Genomic DNA, 16253 nt, shown 5'->3' with positions numbered 1-16253 from the left:
TCTTGGAGGTGTTTAGCTGCAGATGGTTGTCACTGCACCACGTCACAAAGTCCTCGATCAGGCTCCTGTACTCCTCCTCCTGTCCATCCCTGACACAACCAACTATCGCAGTGTCGTCCGAGTATTTCTGCATGTGGCAGAGCTCAGAGTTATACTGGAAGTCAGAGGTGTACAGGATGAACAGGACAGGGGAGAGCACGGTCCCCTGTGGTGCTCCGGTGCTGCTGACCACAGTGTCAGATGTGCAGTCCTTCAGTCTGACGTACTGTGGTCTCTCTGTGAGGTAGTCCGTGATCCACCTCACCAGGTACGAGTCCACCCTCATCTCGGTCAGCTTGTCTCTCCGTAGGAGGGGATGGATGGTGTCGAAAGCGCTTGAGAAATCAAAGAACATGATTCTCATCACGCTGCTCCCTTTGTCCAGATGAGAGTAAGCCCTGTGTAGGAGATAGAGGATGGCATCGTCCACGCCCACCTTTGCCTGGTATGCAAACTGCTGCCTGGTATGCAAACTGCAAAACGTGTTAAACATACCTTTCCAATAAATCTGATTCTGATTCGTTTCGCCTGTGTGTGTGTGTGAGACCAACATTATGCTGGGGATCAGCTTCACTTAATAAATATGAACACAAGCAGCTGTGCAGCAGTGTCTTTCATAATTAAAAGCTGTTCATGTTCTCCGTGTGTTCGTATGAAGATGTTGCTGTTATTTGAGATTGGTTAAAAGTACGAGGATTTTTTGGGGGGGGGTTTTGGTCGTCTGTTGCCATGGTAGCTTTGGGGCTCCGTTTATGTTGGTTTTTAACCCTCATGGTGCACGCGCCGAACACCGAGTGAAACTGATCTGGAACCAGAAACTCCGATTGTTCCCACCTGAGGGTAAATCAACTCAGAGCTCAGAGTCTTTCTGAAACCGGCGCCGTGCAGGTCTGAAAAAAATCCACCCGTGTTTGTGTCTGCTGTCTCCGGACTGGTTATCTGCTGTGGGTTGCACCAGCTTTGTGTAAGTATAAACGTAGACCAGTTTGAACGTAAGCTCTAACTTACGACGGAGTTTACGCTGTATCTTAAATGTAGGCGTTGCACCAGCTAACATAGTTCCAACGTCGGTCTAAGTTATAACTTAAATCTTATACCTAGCTCCGAGTAGGTTTAAAGTCCACTGTAAAATCTAGTAGTCATGACGCATCGTTTTGAGAGTTGGGATAATTTAGAGGATGAGGAGGATCGGAGGGTTTTTAAAGAGAACTACGCGACACTTCCGGTTCACAAGCAGTGTAAGAAGATTTTCTGACAAGTGATTAAAATGTCACAGTTTAACATTGTCTGCATTTTTAGTGTCTGTAAATATGGTTAAAGTTTACTTATTGATTACTAGTATCTGCCTTCGGCATGTGTTGCAGTTAACGGTTTTGCCACTTGATGTCACTGTTGTTATATTAAACTAGCTTTAGATAGGCTAATGGTTATGTGCTTCATTAATCAACATGATGATGTTTCACATTTTACTTACGTTTTCGTTGCTGTTTCTGAAGAGTTTATCCACTATTGGCATCCTCAGTCATATAGATAGATAGATAGATAGATAGATAGATAGATAGATAGATAGATAGATAGATAGATAGATAGATAGATAGATAGATAGGTATATCTATGTCCACAGTAGCGCTAGTAACGGACGCAAACAGACTTTTTTCCCGCCGTTAGCCAGTTTGTTACTGATTGGCTGCAGAAAGTGAAAACGTCATATCTGCGACAATGTTTTGGTTAGTTTGGCCGCTACGCTCTAACTAGCTAAGATGTACCTTACATCTCCGTGGTGCAACCAAACAATGACAGAACTTAAGTTAGAACGTATCTAGTTTCAATTTAGGGTTTAGTGTGGACTTTACACCATAAGTTAAGACACAACTTACGCACATGTGGTGCAACAGGCCAAACTGTGCTGTGTGTTTAGAATAAATAATGCTTGCGCTGTAAATGCATTAAAACTTGACTGCGCCCAGACCTGCAGGTCGTCTGGTTCCTGTTGTGTTTGGAAGTTGTTGTTGGAGCCACGCTGTGTTTTGAGCCAAACTCCACAAGAAAAGTTTGTTTCTATACAAACTTATAGAAAGTGGTCAATAAGACTGACAGGCACTGGAATTGCCTTTGCATGTTTGCACTGGTACTTAAAGACCCTGATGTTATCTATATACTTTTTTTTTTGCTGTAGCACGACTTTGTGAGACAATAAAGTTAATGTTGAATCAATGCATTCAAACAACCAATCTTTATTTGTTTAGCCCCCAATTTACAACACATGTTATCACACTTTACAAAGAGTAGGAAAAAGACATTACTCATTGTTGTGTTATCCACAAAGACCCAACATCAATCCATCATGAGCACTTAGCAACATTTAGCAAAGTCACAGCGGAGACCCGACCTCAGCGCACGACTTGTACTGATGAATAAGAGCTAATAACACCCTGCTCGAACCGCTGGCGCTGCTGTTCGTGGTTTTCACTAGTTCAATTTAATGTTGAAGCAAATTTTCTACAAACTATTTGAAAGAAGAAAAACAGTAAAGAGCTGTTTGCTGGCTGTGACGCTGGTGACGGAGATTCAGTAGCAGATGAAGTTGAGTTGGTCCCCACAGTCCCAGTTCTCCCAGTGTCCCTCTTTGGTCAGAGCCCCGCAGCGTTTCCTGAGAGGACACTGGTGCTCCTGGTCTCCTCCGAGCCAGGCCTCGTACACCATGGGGTCACCGTCCACCCACAGCCAGCGGTCTCCAAGGTAACGCAGGCCGATCCAAACCCGCTCTGTGATGGTGTTGTTCTGGATCTCGCTGAGGGCCAGGAGCTGCTCGGACTTGGAGGTCAGGCTGGTCAGGTCAGTGTGAGTCTCTCTGCAGTACTCCAGAGCCTCCTCCCAGGTCTTCTTCACCTCGTCATCCACCATCAGGTTGAAGCAGAAGAAACAGGGACGAATGCCAGAAGAAGAGTACAATCCAGTCCCGTTCCAAAACATGTAACGGCCCCAACTTGGTTTGAATATTAAATAATCTATCCTGGCTGAGTCCGCGCCCCCGGACCACGACCAAGCTGAGGGGCTACTCTTGTTCAAGTACAGGCCGACCCATCCGTTGTTCCATCCTGGATTTCTCAACAGAAACCGTTTGAACACCTCGTACTCCTGCTGATTGGAGATGGGAGACAGGTCGGTGTGGTGTTTCCTGCAGTATGTCTGAGCGTCCGTCCAGTTTAGTGAACGACAAACAACAACATGTTTGGCTGACAAAGTGCTCACACTGATCAGGACGATCGCTGTGAAGAGAATCGACTCCATCCTGGTTCAGTGTGTTTCTCTGCAGAGTGAGAGCGGCGTTCTGTCCTCTCTCTGTGTTAAATTCATGACAAGACAGAACATTTGCATAATTTGTCCTCTCAAATTATGAAAATGTAATTTAACTACCAAACAAATCTCAAGGTCGAGGCAGCAAGGTACGGCGTCTCACTTGAGCCTTGCCTTCCTCTCACGTGGCGTGAAGGGATGGCAAGTCTTTAAATGTGATTGGCCACCACAAAATCCTAAACTATGATTGGCGTCATGAAAAGATCAGGACTGTGTCTTCCGTTTGGCAACGGTTAGCTCCAGTGTTTACCACCATCTTCAACCTCTCCCATTATTGCCCCAGTACCGAAGACTGGCTCTCCAGCTTGCCTTAATGACTGTCGCCCAGTACCACTCACCTCAGAAGGGATGAAGTGCTTTGAGAGACTCATCAAGATGCAAATCTGCTCCTTCCTCCCTGAGTCTCCGGATCCACTTCAGTTTGCATACGGACAGAACAGATCCACAGATGATGCTGTCCCCCAGGTACTAGACACCACCCTCACCCATCTGGACAGAAGGAAGGGGGACTATGTGAGACCATAGTCCTCACCAACCTCCATTCCAAGCTCATAGACCTTGGACTTAACACTTCACTTACTTTAGGGGGGACAGACAAACGTGTCCCCCCCGTCCTAAAGGAGTTTGTTGGATTTAATTTGGTTCCCACAGACGAAAAATGTTCCTCCATGGATGGACAAGGACGGAGACACGCTCCCAACGCTTTTTCCCTGCATTCAATCTGTGCCTCCCTCTACAGGCATAACATGGAAGTAGTGTTTTTTATGCCCCCCCTCCCCCTGCATCCTACCTGTAACACGCCCTCCCCCTCCCTCTCCAAAGGTTCCGAGATGAAGCCAGGTCAGCGCGAAGTATCGCTGCAGACCGATCCTCTTTGACCAAAGCAATTTCCTTGTACTTGTACTTGTACCTGTATCAATGACAAATAAATCTGATTCTGATTCTGATTCTTCCCTGTGTGCTTGGATCCTGGACTTCCTGACGAACAGATCTCAGGTGGTCAGAGTGGGCAGACACACCTCCAGCCCCTGCACCCTCAACACCGGAGCAGCACAGGCCTGTGTTCCCCGCCTCCTGCTCTTCACCCTGTGGCCACATGCAGCTCCAACATCGTCGTGAAATTTGCAGATGACTCGGTGGTCGTTGGACGCATCAGCAACAACGATGAGCAGGCGTATACAGGGGAGGTTGGAAACCTGTGACAGTGGTGCCAGGACAACAACCTGCTCCTGAACGTCAGCAAAACCAAGGAGCTGATTGTGGACTTCAGGAGAGGACAGCAGAGGGATTACACCCCTCTGAGAACTGATGGGGCGCTGGTGTGACAGGGTGTGCAGCATCAAGTACCTGGGGATGCACATCTCGGAGGATTTAACATGGGCAACCCACATAGAGTTGGCAGCGCCTCTGTCACCTGAGACAGCTGAGGAAATTCAAAGTCTCTGTGAAGGTCCTGAAGACTTCTTAATCCGGAGCGGTGCAGAGTGTGCTGACTGGAAACCCTCAGTGGTACGGGAACAGCACTGTACGTGACCGAAGAGCCCTGTAGGGGGCGCTAAAGTCAACACACCCCACCCTCAGGGACATCTTCACCAAGAGGAGCACAGCCAGGGCAAAGAGGATCAGTAGTGACCCCCACCACCCGGGTAACAGACTGTTCATGTCCCTGCCCTCTGGCAGGCGCCTTAAACACATCAAGGTGAACACAGAGAGACTCAGGAAGAGCTTGTTTCCTCAGGCTGTCCGGACTCTTAACTCCTCTCTCCTCACTTAAAAACATACATCTGCACTTTGACACCCCTGGACACTGTTTACATTTTTCTTTTTACATATCTCTATATTTTTTGTACATTCAATAATCTTTATGTAAATCTTGAACATTACTTCTTTTTTTACTGGACACTTTAAACACTTTACACTGTTAACAGTATTCTGTCCTATATTTATAGGATAGGATTTAACTCCATCCATCCATCCATCCATCCATTTTCTACCGCTTATCCGGGGCCGGGTCGCGGGGGTAGCAGTCTAAGCAGAGACACCCAGACTTCCCTCACCCCAGACACCTCCTCCAGCTCTTCCGGTGGGACCCTGAAGCGTTCCCAAGCCAGCCGAGAGACATAGTCTCTCCAGCGTGTCCTGGGTCTACCCTGAGGCCTCCTCCCGGAGGGACCTGCCCGGAACACCTCCCTAGGGAGGCGTCCAGGGGGCAAAGGGTCCCGAACCCCATACTCACGGAGCACCCCCCACAGGGCGCCGCGAGGGACACGGTCAAATGCCTTCTCCAAATCCACAAAGCACATGTGGACTGGTTGGGCAAACTGCCATGAACCCTCGAGCACCCGCTGGAGAGTGTAGAGCTGGTCCAGTGTTCCACGGCCAGGACGAAAACCGCATTGTTCCTCTTGAATCCGAGGTTTGACTAACAGCCGGATCCTCCTCTCCAGAACCCTGGAATAGACTTTCCCAGGGAGGTTGAGGAGTGTGATTCCCCGGTAGTTGGAATACACCCTCCGGTCCCCCTTCTTGAAAAGAGGGACCACCACCCCGGTCTGCCAGTCCAGAGGCACTGTCCCCGACCTTCACATGATGGTACAGAGACGTGTCAACCATGACAGCCCCTGCACATCCAGAGACTTAAGATACTCAGGGCGAATCTCATCCACCCCCGGAGCCTTACCACCAAGGAGCTTGCCAACTACCTCGGTGACTTCGGCTTGGGTGATGGACGAATCCACCTCTGAGGATTCAGCCTCTGCTTCCTCAGTGGAAGATGTGACGGTGGGATTGAGGAGATCCTCGAAATATTCCTTCCACCGTCCGACTACATCCCCAGTTGAGGTCAGCAGCTCCCCACCTCCACTGTAAACCGTGTTGGTGAAGCACTGCTTCCCCCTCCTGAGGCGACGGACGGTTTCCCAGAATTTCCTCGAGGCCGACCGAAAGGAAATTCAAGTAACTCATTTTATTTTTTAGATTCTATTCTATTATTGCTAAACTGAGTGTTTATTGTTATTATTTTTATAAAAATCTTGAATGAAATTGAAGAAGCTGTATATTTTTCAAATTACCAAGTTAAACACATGTAATAATGTTTTATTCAGCACTTTTTTTTAATTTATAGTGTAGTGTGTTTTCTTCTGTCAAATTAAGCTGCATGCAAATATTTCTAGGTCACATCACAAGGTGTGTAAGACGTAGTTGTCATTCTCCTGTTACTTAACTGCAGGGTTGGTCATTTTCTATAAGTGGCATGATTTTGACAGTAGCATCCCCTCCGTGCTCCGTCTTTTATTTACAGCTTCACACACCTTGTAGCGTTTATTATTCAGACAGGCAAGTATTTGTGCAGGAGTAAAATACTTGTAGCTTTACTGAGCTGAGAGACGGCTCACTCTCCGTCTGACCGTCTAAGATGGTGCAAACCCGTGGCTTGGCCCGCAGCAATTCAGAGTAGGCGGGGCTTAGCAACTGATAGGCTGAGCTAAACTTAGGCATATACAGTATGTCAGAGCGATGTAAAAAACACAACATGAAGATACATGAAAGGATATGGGAATCCAACCACCACTGGTGTGACTGGTTAAATCACTCAGGAGTCGCAGGTTCCAGTTATAAAGATTTATTCAGCTTGATGATTGACAGTGTGTACATACACATCTGCATGAATGTGTGTATGTGTGATTTCTGAGAAGGCAGATAAACACAACTCGGTCCTTTCTTAGCGTTAAACTAAATGACACACTCCTAATAAAACGTGTGTTAACTGTCTGCCTGCAAGCAAAACTCATAAATCAGATATCATGGCTACATTACATTAACATGAGAAATAATGAGAGGAGGGTGCACTAAACAAATCATCACTAAACAGAGAACCATCACAAACTAAAAACCAAAGCTGCATCTACTCACAAGTCTCCATTGGTCCTGATCAAATGATCTGCAATCAACTCCAGAAATTATCAACTATTAAATGTACTTATATTTTAATGGACGCATGCAATATATAGAAAACTTAAAAAAAAGTAGCATCTTTTTTTTTAACTCAAGCACTCTTACAACTTGGAGTTTTTATCTTACAATTTTAAAAACAAACACAAGAAAATAAAAGACATTGATTTGTACCTTTGTGGAAATAAAAGACCTAAAAGTTGGATAAAAACAAGATAAAAAGGAAAAGTAAAAACAATGAAATAAAATAAAGTAGAATACAAAATAAATAGATTCAATAAAATAACAAACAAACAAAATAAATAAAATAAAATGAAAAATAAAATTAATAAAAAATAAAATAGATAAACAAAATAAAAAATAAAATTAATAAATAAATAAAATACAGGCAGTAAAAAAATCACTATTAATTAGAAGCCAGATTAAAAAGGTGGGTCTTCAGTTTTTGATTAAAAACACCCAGAGAGCTCTCTGTTCTGATGTCCAGAGACAGTGAGGTCCACAGGTTGGGAGCAGAAAAGCAGAAAGCTCTCTCTCCCTGGGGCTCGTGTGGGTCACATGACGGACGTTTAAAAGTCAAGCTTTCAAGGTGTTAGATAAAAGCAATGTGCAACAATTACACAATCAAACATTTTCTATTTGAATGAGACGTTAACATGTTCACACTTTTACCTTTATCACACAACTGCTGGCTGTTGTGATTCAGATGTTTTTTTTTTTTCATTTTGTAAGTAATTGTGAAATTGACGCTGGTGACGGAGATTCAGTAGCAGATGAAGTTGAGTTTGTCCCCACAGTCCCAGTTCTCCCAGTGTCCCTGTTTGGTCAGAGCCCCGCAGCGTTTCCTGAGAGGACACTGGTGCTCCTGGTCTCCTTCGAGCCAGGCCTCGTACACCACGGGGTCACCGTCCACCCACAGCCAGCGGTCTCCAAGGTAACGCAGGCCGATCCAAACCCGCTCTGTGATGGTGTTGTGCTGGATCTCGCTGAGGGCCAGGAGCTGCTCGGTCTCAGAGTGCAGGCTGGTCAGGTCAGTGTGAGTCTCTCTGCAGTACTCCAGAGCCTCCTCCCAGGTCTTCAGCTCATCATCCACCATCAATTTCAAGCAGAAGCAACAATGACGAATGCCAGAGGAAGAGTCCAATCCAGTCCCGTTCCAAAACATGTAAGAGCCATTACTTGGATTAAATGGTACATAATCTATATGGGCAGAGTCCGCGCCTCCGGACCACGACCAAGCTGAGGAGCTACTCATGTTCAAGTACAGGCCGACCCAGCCGTCGTTCCGTCCTGGATATTTCAACAAGCACCGTTTGAACACCTCGTACTCCTGCTGATTGGAGATGGGAGACAGGTCGGTGTGGTGTTTCCTGCAGTATGTCTGAGCGTCCGTCCAGTCGAGATCACGACAATAAACAACATGTTTGGCTGACAAAGTGCTCACACTGATCAGGACGATCGCTGTGAAGAGAATCGACTCCATCCTGGTTCAGTGTGTTTCTCTGAAGAGTGAGAGCGGCGTTCTGTCCTCTCTGTGTGTTAAATTCATGACAAGACAGAACATTTGCATAATGTGTCCTCTCCAATTATGAAAATTTACTGTAACTACTAAACAAATCTCAAGGTCGAGGCAGCAAGGTACGCCGTCTCACTTGAGCCTTGCCCTCCCCTCATATCAAGTGAGGAGACGGCAAGCCCCGCCCCTCTCCCTTAAACGTGATTGGCCACCACAAACTCCTAAACTATGATTGGCTTTCTCAGAGACGCCGGTGTTGCGCCCTTTAAAAAATCAGGACTTAATTCATGTGAAATTGAAGAAGCTGTATATTTTTCAAATTACCAAGTTAAACACATGTAATAATGTTTTATTCAGCACTTTTTTTTAATTTATAGTGTAGTGTGTTTTCTTCTGTCAAATTAAGCTGCATGTAAATATTTCTAGGTCACATCACAGGGTGTGTAAGACGTTGTTGTCATTCTCCTGCTACTTCTAGAAATGATCAATTATTAAATGTACTTATATTTTAATGGACGCACGCAATATATAGAAAACTAAAAAAAAGTAGCATCTTTTTTTTTTTTAACTCGAGCACTCTTACAACTTGGAGTTTTTATCTTACAATTTTAAAAACAAACACAGCAAAATATAAGACATTGATTTGTACCTTTGTGGAAATAAAAGACCCAAAAGTTGGATAAAAACAAGATAAAAAGGAAAAGTAAAAACAATGAAAAAAATGCAATAAAGTAGAATACAAAATAAATAGATTCAATAAAATAACAAACAAACAAAATAAATAAAATAAAATGAAAAATAAAATTAATAAAAAATAAAATAGATAAACAAAATAAAAAATAAAATTAATAAATAAATAAAATAAAAAATAAAATTAATAAATAAATAAAATACAGGCAGTAAAAAAATCACTATTAATTAGAAGCCAGATTAAAAAGGTGGGTCTTCAGTTTTTGTTTAAAAACACCCAGAGAGCTCTCTGTTCTGATGTCCAGAGACAGTGAGGTCCACAGGTTGGGAGCATAAAAGCAGAAAGCTCTCTCTCCCCGGGGCTCGTGTGGGTCACATGACGGATGTTTAAAAGTCAAGCTTTCAAGGTGTTAGATAAAAGCAATGTGCAAAAATTAGATGGAAAAAAAGTGGTGAAGGTCTTGAGACGGAAATCAATTTTGCGTACTATAACACCGACGTTTAAATTTGAGGACACAATCAAACATTTTCTATTTGAATGAGACGTTAACATGTTCACACTTTTACCTTTATCACACAACTGCTGGCTGTTGTGATTCAGATGTTTTTTTTTTTATCATTTTGTAAGTAATTGTGAAATTGACGCTGGTGACGGAGATTCAGTAGCAGATGAAGTTGAGTTTGTCCCCACAGTCCCAGTTCTCCCAGTGTCCCTCTTTGGTCAGAGCCCCGCAGCGTTTCCTGAGAGGACACTGGTGCTCCTGGTCTCCTTCGAGCCAGTTCTCGTACACCATGGGGTCACCGTCCACCCACAGCCAGCGGTCTCCAAGGTAACGCAGGCCGATCCAAACCCGCTCTGTGACGGTGTTGTTCTGGATCTCGCTGAGGGCCAGGAGCTGCTCGGTCTCAGAGTGCAGGCTGGTCAGGTCAGTGTGAGTCTCTCTGCAGTACTCCAGAGCCTCCTCCCAGGTCTTCTTCACCTTGTCATCCACCATCAGGTTGAAGCAGAAGCAACAGTAACGAATGCCAGAAGAAGAGTCCAATCCAGTCCCACTCCAAACGATGTAAGAGCCCCAACTTGGATTAAATGATACATAATCTATCGTGGCAGCATCTGCTCCGCCTGACCACGACCAGTCTGAGGGGCTTTTCTTGTTCAAGTACAGGCCGACCCAGCCGTCGTTCTGTCCTGGATTTGTCAACAGGAAACGTTTGAACACCTCGTACTCCTGCTGATTGGAGATGGGAGACAGGTCGGTGTGGTGTTTCCTGCAGTATGTCTGAGCGTTCGGCCAGTCGAGATTACGACAAACAACAACATGTTTGGCTGACAAAGTGCTCACACTGATCAGGACGATCGCTGTGAAGAGAATCGACTCCATCCTGGTTCAGTGTGTTTCTCTGAAGAGTGAGAGCGGCGTTATGTCCTCTCTGTGTGTTAAACTCTTTGTTTGAGACGGACCTTCCCTCCTCAAGACATTCAAATGATGTTCCAACTAAACAAAGTCTCTCCAGGTGGAGATTAAAAGCTGCAGCATCTTTCTCCATCCCGAGGGACAAACAAATCAGAGAAATATAAAAACACGTGTGATATAAAGAGACTACAGGCATCACACAGGACAGACGAAGTATTATTGGTTCCCTTCAGGGCTTTTACATACACACCTTTTGAATTCATGTTTCGTTAAACTTTTTGTCTATTCTGTGTGTTTTAAAGTGTGCATTTCAAAAAAACATGAACGAGGACATTGATTTAAAGAGTCTCAGTCTGCGATCACCCAGGCCAAATTTAGTGACACTCTGATCTTTGTTTTGCATGTGGGAAGCAATAAGCCGTAATTTAATTTCTCCATTTTTAGTTTTTTTTGGCAAATTGCAAAAGTAAACAAAACAAGTGACTTCAGGTTGAAGGCTTGATGTGGAAACACTTCAATTTACAAAGTCTGACACGATCATGTCATGAACATGAAGGACAGAGTGTTTGGAGTTCCTTCTCTATCCAAAGACAACCCACACTTTGCTTTGAGTCCATGTCGTGCTCCTTCTTTGTCGACTTTAGATAGATAGATAGATAGATAGATAGATAGATAGATAGATAGACAGACAGACAGACAGACAGACAGACAGACAGACAGACAGACAGACAGACAGACAGACAGACAGACAGACAGACAGATAGATAGATAGATACTTTATTGATCCCGAGGGAAATTCAAGACCCCGACTTTAAACTCTTCGGCGACCTGAAGCCGGGGTGCTGAACTTTTCAGCCTGTGACCTCCTCTCAGTGACCCCTGACCCCGTCTGAGATCAGGTTCCAAGATGATGATTTTTTTTAATTGCACATTTTACACACTTTTTCACATGAATGTGGTTCAAGTTACAACGAAACTATTGTAAGCTATTTTATTATGTTATTTGAGTTACCTGGTAAAGCAGTGTATAGCCTATATCGGCAGCTCTTATTTTGAAAGGTTCAAGGAACGGGAGAGTGTGGATCGGGGACCCATAAAGGAGCAGACGTGCGTTCAACTCTACAAAGACTCCGTACTTCTTTATTTTATATTTTCCCAAGTATATGAATCATAAACACCCTCGGTTCAAACTATGTTTGTCAGGTGAGACTTTTGTTGAAATTAAAAACATGTTCAGTATAAATATAATAAATGCACCTCCAGGGACTGTTGTGGGTCTCTAGCACTGTTTCTTTACAGGTCACAGGTAAAGGTGAAGCTGACCTTCAGCAGTGCTTCCCGAGCCTCTTTCCAATTTACATAAAGGCAAACGTTGTCTTTGACCCGTTGGCTTCATCCGCCCCTTTTTCACATCGAGGTTCAGCACCCTCGACACATCCCTCCTGTCCGATCGTTTCCCCGGGCTGCACATTTTAAACTTGGCCATAGCTTGATCTGAAAAGGGTCAAATGGAGAGCAGTCACTGATACTCTCCTGCACGGTGTCATCTGCATAAACATTTACATGACACTTTGGGTTGGATGAGATTACCTGAATACGTACACAGTATAAATATAAGAGGATCTTGCCCTGTGGAACACTAGCATTAGCGTTAATGTCAATTGGACTTGACTTAGTTAGAAATAAGTGCCGAACTTTTTTTGTGCTTTCTCTCTCTCTCTTGAAACCGGTTGAAAGCTGTGCTGAATCTCTTGTTTACAAAGACGCCTGATTGGTCTGAAGCAGCAAAGATTTGCATCTCCATCAACATCCATTTTATTATCCAAATAAGTGCGCCTCTTAGACAAATCAAATCATCATTTGCATGACGGGAGCGAGATGTGGGATCTTCCTTTGGGCACATGAGAGCGCAGATTAAATAAACTGAAACTATTTGGAGCGTGTTGCTGGTGTATGTTTCCTTCACAGCTGTGTTTCAGCTGATACATGAATAATGAATCCACAATGTTCCTTTTTGTGATCATCTCCTGGCGGCCAATCAGACGATAAAGCTGTGCAGTATTTGTTGACCCGGGTGCCAGCACGTTGCAGGGCTTTCTGCTCAAAGCTTTGTTTTGTATTAATACAGGACTTTTGACTTTGTTTAAACTGGCAACATTTTTTAAAAATCACTGTATTATTTAATGAAAAATATCCACACTATAAGCTTTACTCGTGTCTTTTTTTTTTATCCCACAGGGAAACACAAGCCTTTTTGCTCTCATCGTGTATATTAGTCTGCACTTCACTGTTGTTTATAAATCATAAACTCTTCGTTATCTAAAATGATATAACCTAATAATTATAGCACAGAAAACGTCACAAACAGTACGTTTCATGTTTTTCATTCAGCAACAACACATTATTTAGAAGGATTTCATTTTCACCGTTCACAGCTACAACAGGAGAATAATCTATGTGTGAAATATCTATCAAGAGTAGCCTAAACAGTCCACCCCAGATGGGACTCGAACCCACAATCCCTGGCTTAGGAGGCCAGTGCCTTATCCATTAGGCCACTGGGGCAAGCATATCGTATATATGCATATTTAAAAAAAAATAATAATAAACATAATAAATACATAATAAACAAGTCTAAAGTGACATATCACATCTACGGTAAGGAATACATTTGTTATAACTCAAATTACTTCGTGTTCCGCCGTATCTCTGTGCCCCGTTGCTAGGCAACATAAATCATGTAAAGAAGAAACTAGGGGCGGTGTAGTTCGGAGCTGTTTCCTGTCCAGCTCCCAAACTCGGTTCGACTTCAAAATAAGAGCCACGAGAATGAAAAAATAAAATCACCGCTCTGTCCGAGCTGTGAGATGTTCAACAGAGAACCTCAAACGGCTCAAACGACAAAATATAACGTCTAAACGTCACACACGCCCCATCAACTGGTTACAATACCAGCATTAGATATACACGTGCCTTTATTTTGAAAATATCAGGAACAGCACCTTTACGCGTCTGTTTAATCGTCATTTAGCAACTTAGCAACCGCCAAGATCGCACATAGCAACGGCCCACAAGAGACATATGTATCACGGGCATGATAGTGGTGATAAAACATTTAATTATTTTTGATAAAAGTAATTTATGTGGTTCGGATAGATGATGAAACACGACAGTTTAAATCTCACTTCCGGTAGAAAACACAGAAGCTAGCCTCACTGTTTATAGAGACATCACCTGGTGTGAAGCTAGTTTTTATATCTCCTCCTCGACATGGTGAGTTCACGTGTTTGTTTGTGTTCCTCATGTTTTAACTTAAGCGTTTCCAGAGCTGAGTCTGTCTGAAATAGTAGTTATTGTTGTTATCTTGAATCTGTTATTATTATTATTTGTTTCTGATCACTACAGATCCTGTCTCGGGTCAAACCAGCCTTGGGCAGCGTCGGTGAGAAAAAGAAGAAGAACCAGACCAAGGTTTCCCGCTTGGAGGAGTATCTCCAACAGAGAGACTACCTCGGGGCTCTGACACTTTTAGAGGTACCAACACAATTTAAACATTAAAGGGGGACATATCATCATCCCTCACCTTTTCAAACAGCGCCCCCCTGTGGTCTAAATGAAACAACTGTGATTCTGTGGTCCAAATATAACATGAATCAAGCAGCAGAGGAGGTTTGAGACCCTGTACAAACCAGCTCTCTCTGAATGCTCTGTTTTGGTGTGTGTGTGTCTCTTTAAATGTAATGAACCCCCCCCCCCCCCCCCCCCCCCCGAGACAGCACTTCTCTGTAGAGAGAAGGAAAATGGTGGACCTGCATAAAGGTGTTTCTCTAGGCTGGAGGTGCAGTCCATGGGTGGAGATTTTCTGACCAGAATCCCACTTGTGATGTCACAAACTGAGACAATTTGAAACGGAGCGTTTTTCTCTGTGTGGTCAGACTAAAGCAGACTATAAACAAAAAGACTGGGTGGATTTATTTCACATTTTGTGGGTTGATAGTCACTCAGGTTACCCAAATAAATGTTCAGAAACACTAAGAGTGGATTTTTTTTTACAATATGTCCCCTTTAAAGGTTTTTAAAAAGAAGTTTAAAGCCTGCATACCAGTGAGATGCTCATTCAGAAGATTATTTAAGTTAAAGTAAGTTTACTAGAGTTTTCATAAGTGTTGTATTTTTGACTTTGTTTGAGTGCAGTCAAAAACACCAAACATCCTGCTATGTTACTTTAATTTAGAAAACCTTGTTTACATTTTATAAACTCACAAGCTACAGGTTGACAGATTTAAAAGATCAACAACGGGAACAACCAAAAACAGGAAGCAGAGGAGCTGATGGGAAACGTTCACATTTGTGACGTGGGCTGAAGACGTGACTGTGAACGCTGAGGGCGGAGAATCGTCGTCCTTCTCTGACGTTAAAGTGCCCGAGTGTCTTTCTACCGTTCATCGTCTGTCAGATCGAATTTTAGAAAAGAGAAGTCATCAGTGAAACGAAAACAATTCAGTTAGACTCCGTCGGATGATATTTGTCTTTCTAATGTGGTGGAGTAAAAGTCGTACGTTTAAAAAGATAATTAAAAATACAGACGCTCCAAGACTGTCGTCAAGTCAATGAACTTTGTCTCTGTCCCCCGCTGCATCGGTCGCAGAGTGAGAAACAAAAGTCCTGATGAAGCTTCATATTGTTTTATTTTGAAGTCGTAGCTGTTAAATATATTTTTACATGTATCGTTGCCATAGCAACCGGGGGTTTAGATTAAGCTCTTGTCACCCAGCACGAGGCTCTGTGCTAATCCAGCCTGACTGTTCAGTGACGTTTGAGAACGCAGGAGAAGCGAGTTTTTAAAGGACGTCAGGAGGCGTAAAGAAGAGCGAGTGTTTGAGCTCATTCAGTGTCGTCAACAGTCACTGAAATAATCATACGTGTAGTTCCCTGAGATCACATATATGTAAGATGTATGTTAGTGTCAGTGTTTGTTTAAACTGAGAGGAACAGAAGTTGATTCAGAGAAGACTTTCCAGAGTTGGTTTGAGGTGATTCGATAAACTGTGAAAACATTACTCGACATGTCCACCAGGGGGCATCAATGAGCTGATTCCTCTAACATTGTTTTGATTGATTTGAATCCAAACGGTCCAAAGGCTGAATCAACAACAGATATCGGAGCTCTAACATGCCTGATCTCTGATTTATCTTACAGAGATCTCAACTCCAGATAACTTGTGACATTCACCGACCTTATTCTAAAAGTCCACCAGGGGAGCGACCAAAACATAACAGCATAA

The 16253-nt window shown here is 43.6% G+C and overlaps 1 protein-coding gene across 1 annotated transcript in view; it reads left to right on the top strand.

The window, feature by feature from the left end:
• Nucleotides 1-13985: 13985 nt before the first annotated feature.
• The window catches only part of ift56 (intraflagellar transport 56), a 9044-nt gene continuing 6776 nt past the window's right edge, over nucleotides 13986-16253 (top strand). Inside the window, exons 1-2 of the mRNA XM_079338102.1 lie at nucleotides 13986-14241; nucleotides 14374-14502. Coding sequence (XP_079194228.1) covers nucleotides 14239-14241; nucleotides 14374-14502 — 132 coding nt within the window. The 5' untranslated portion in view covers nucleotides 13986-14238. The remainder of the gene's footprint in view (nucleotides 14242-14373; nucleotides 14503-16253) is intronic.

This window comes from Symphodus melops, assembly GCF_947650265.1.
Source record: "Symphodus melops genome assembly, chromosome: 2".
NCBI classification, from domain to species: Eukaryota; Metazoa; Chordata; class Actinopteri; order Labriformes; family Labridae; genus Symphodus; species Symphodus melops.
This window is presented reverse-complemented; position numbering and strand designations above follow the sequence as displayed.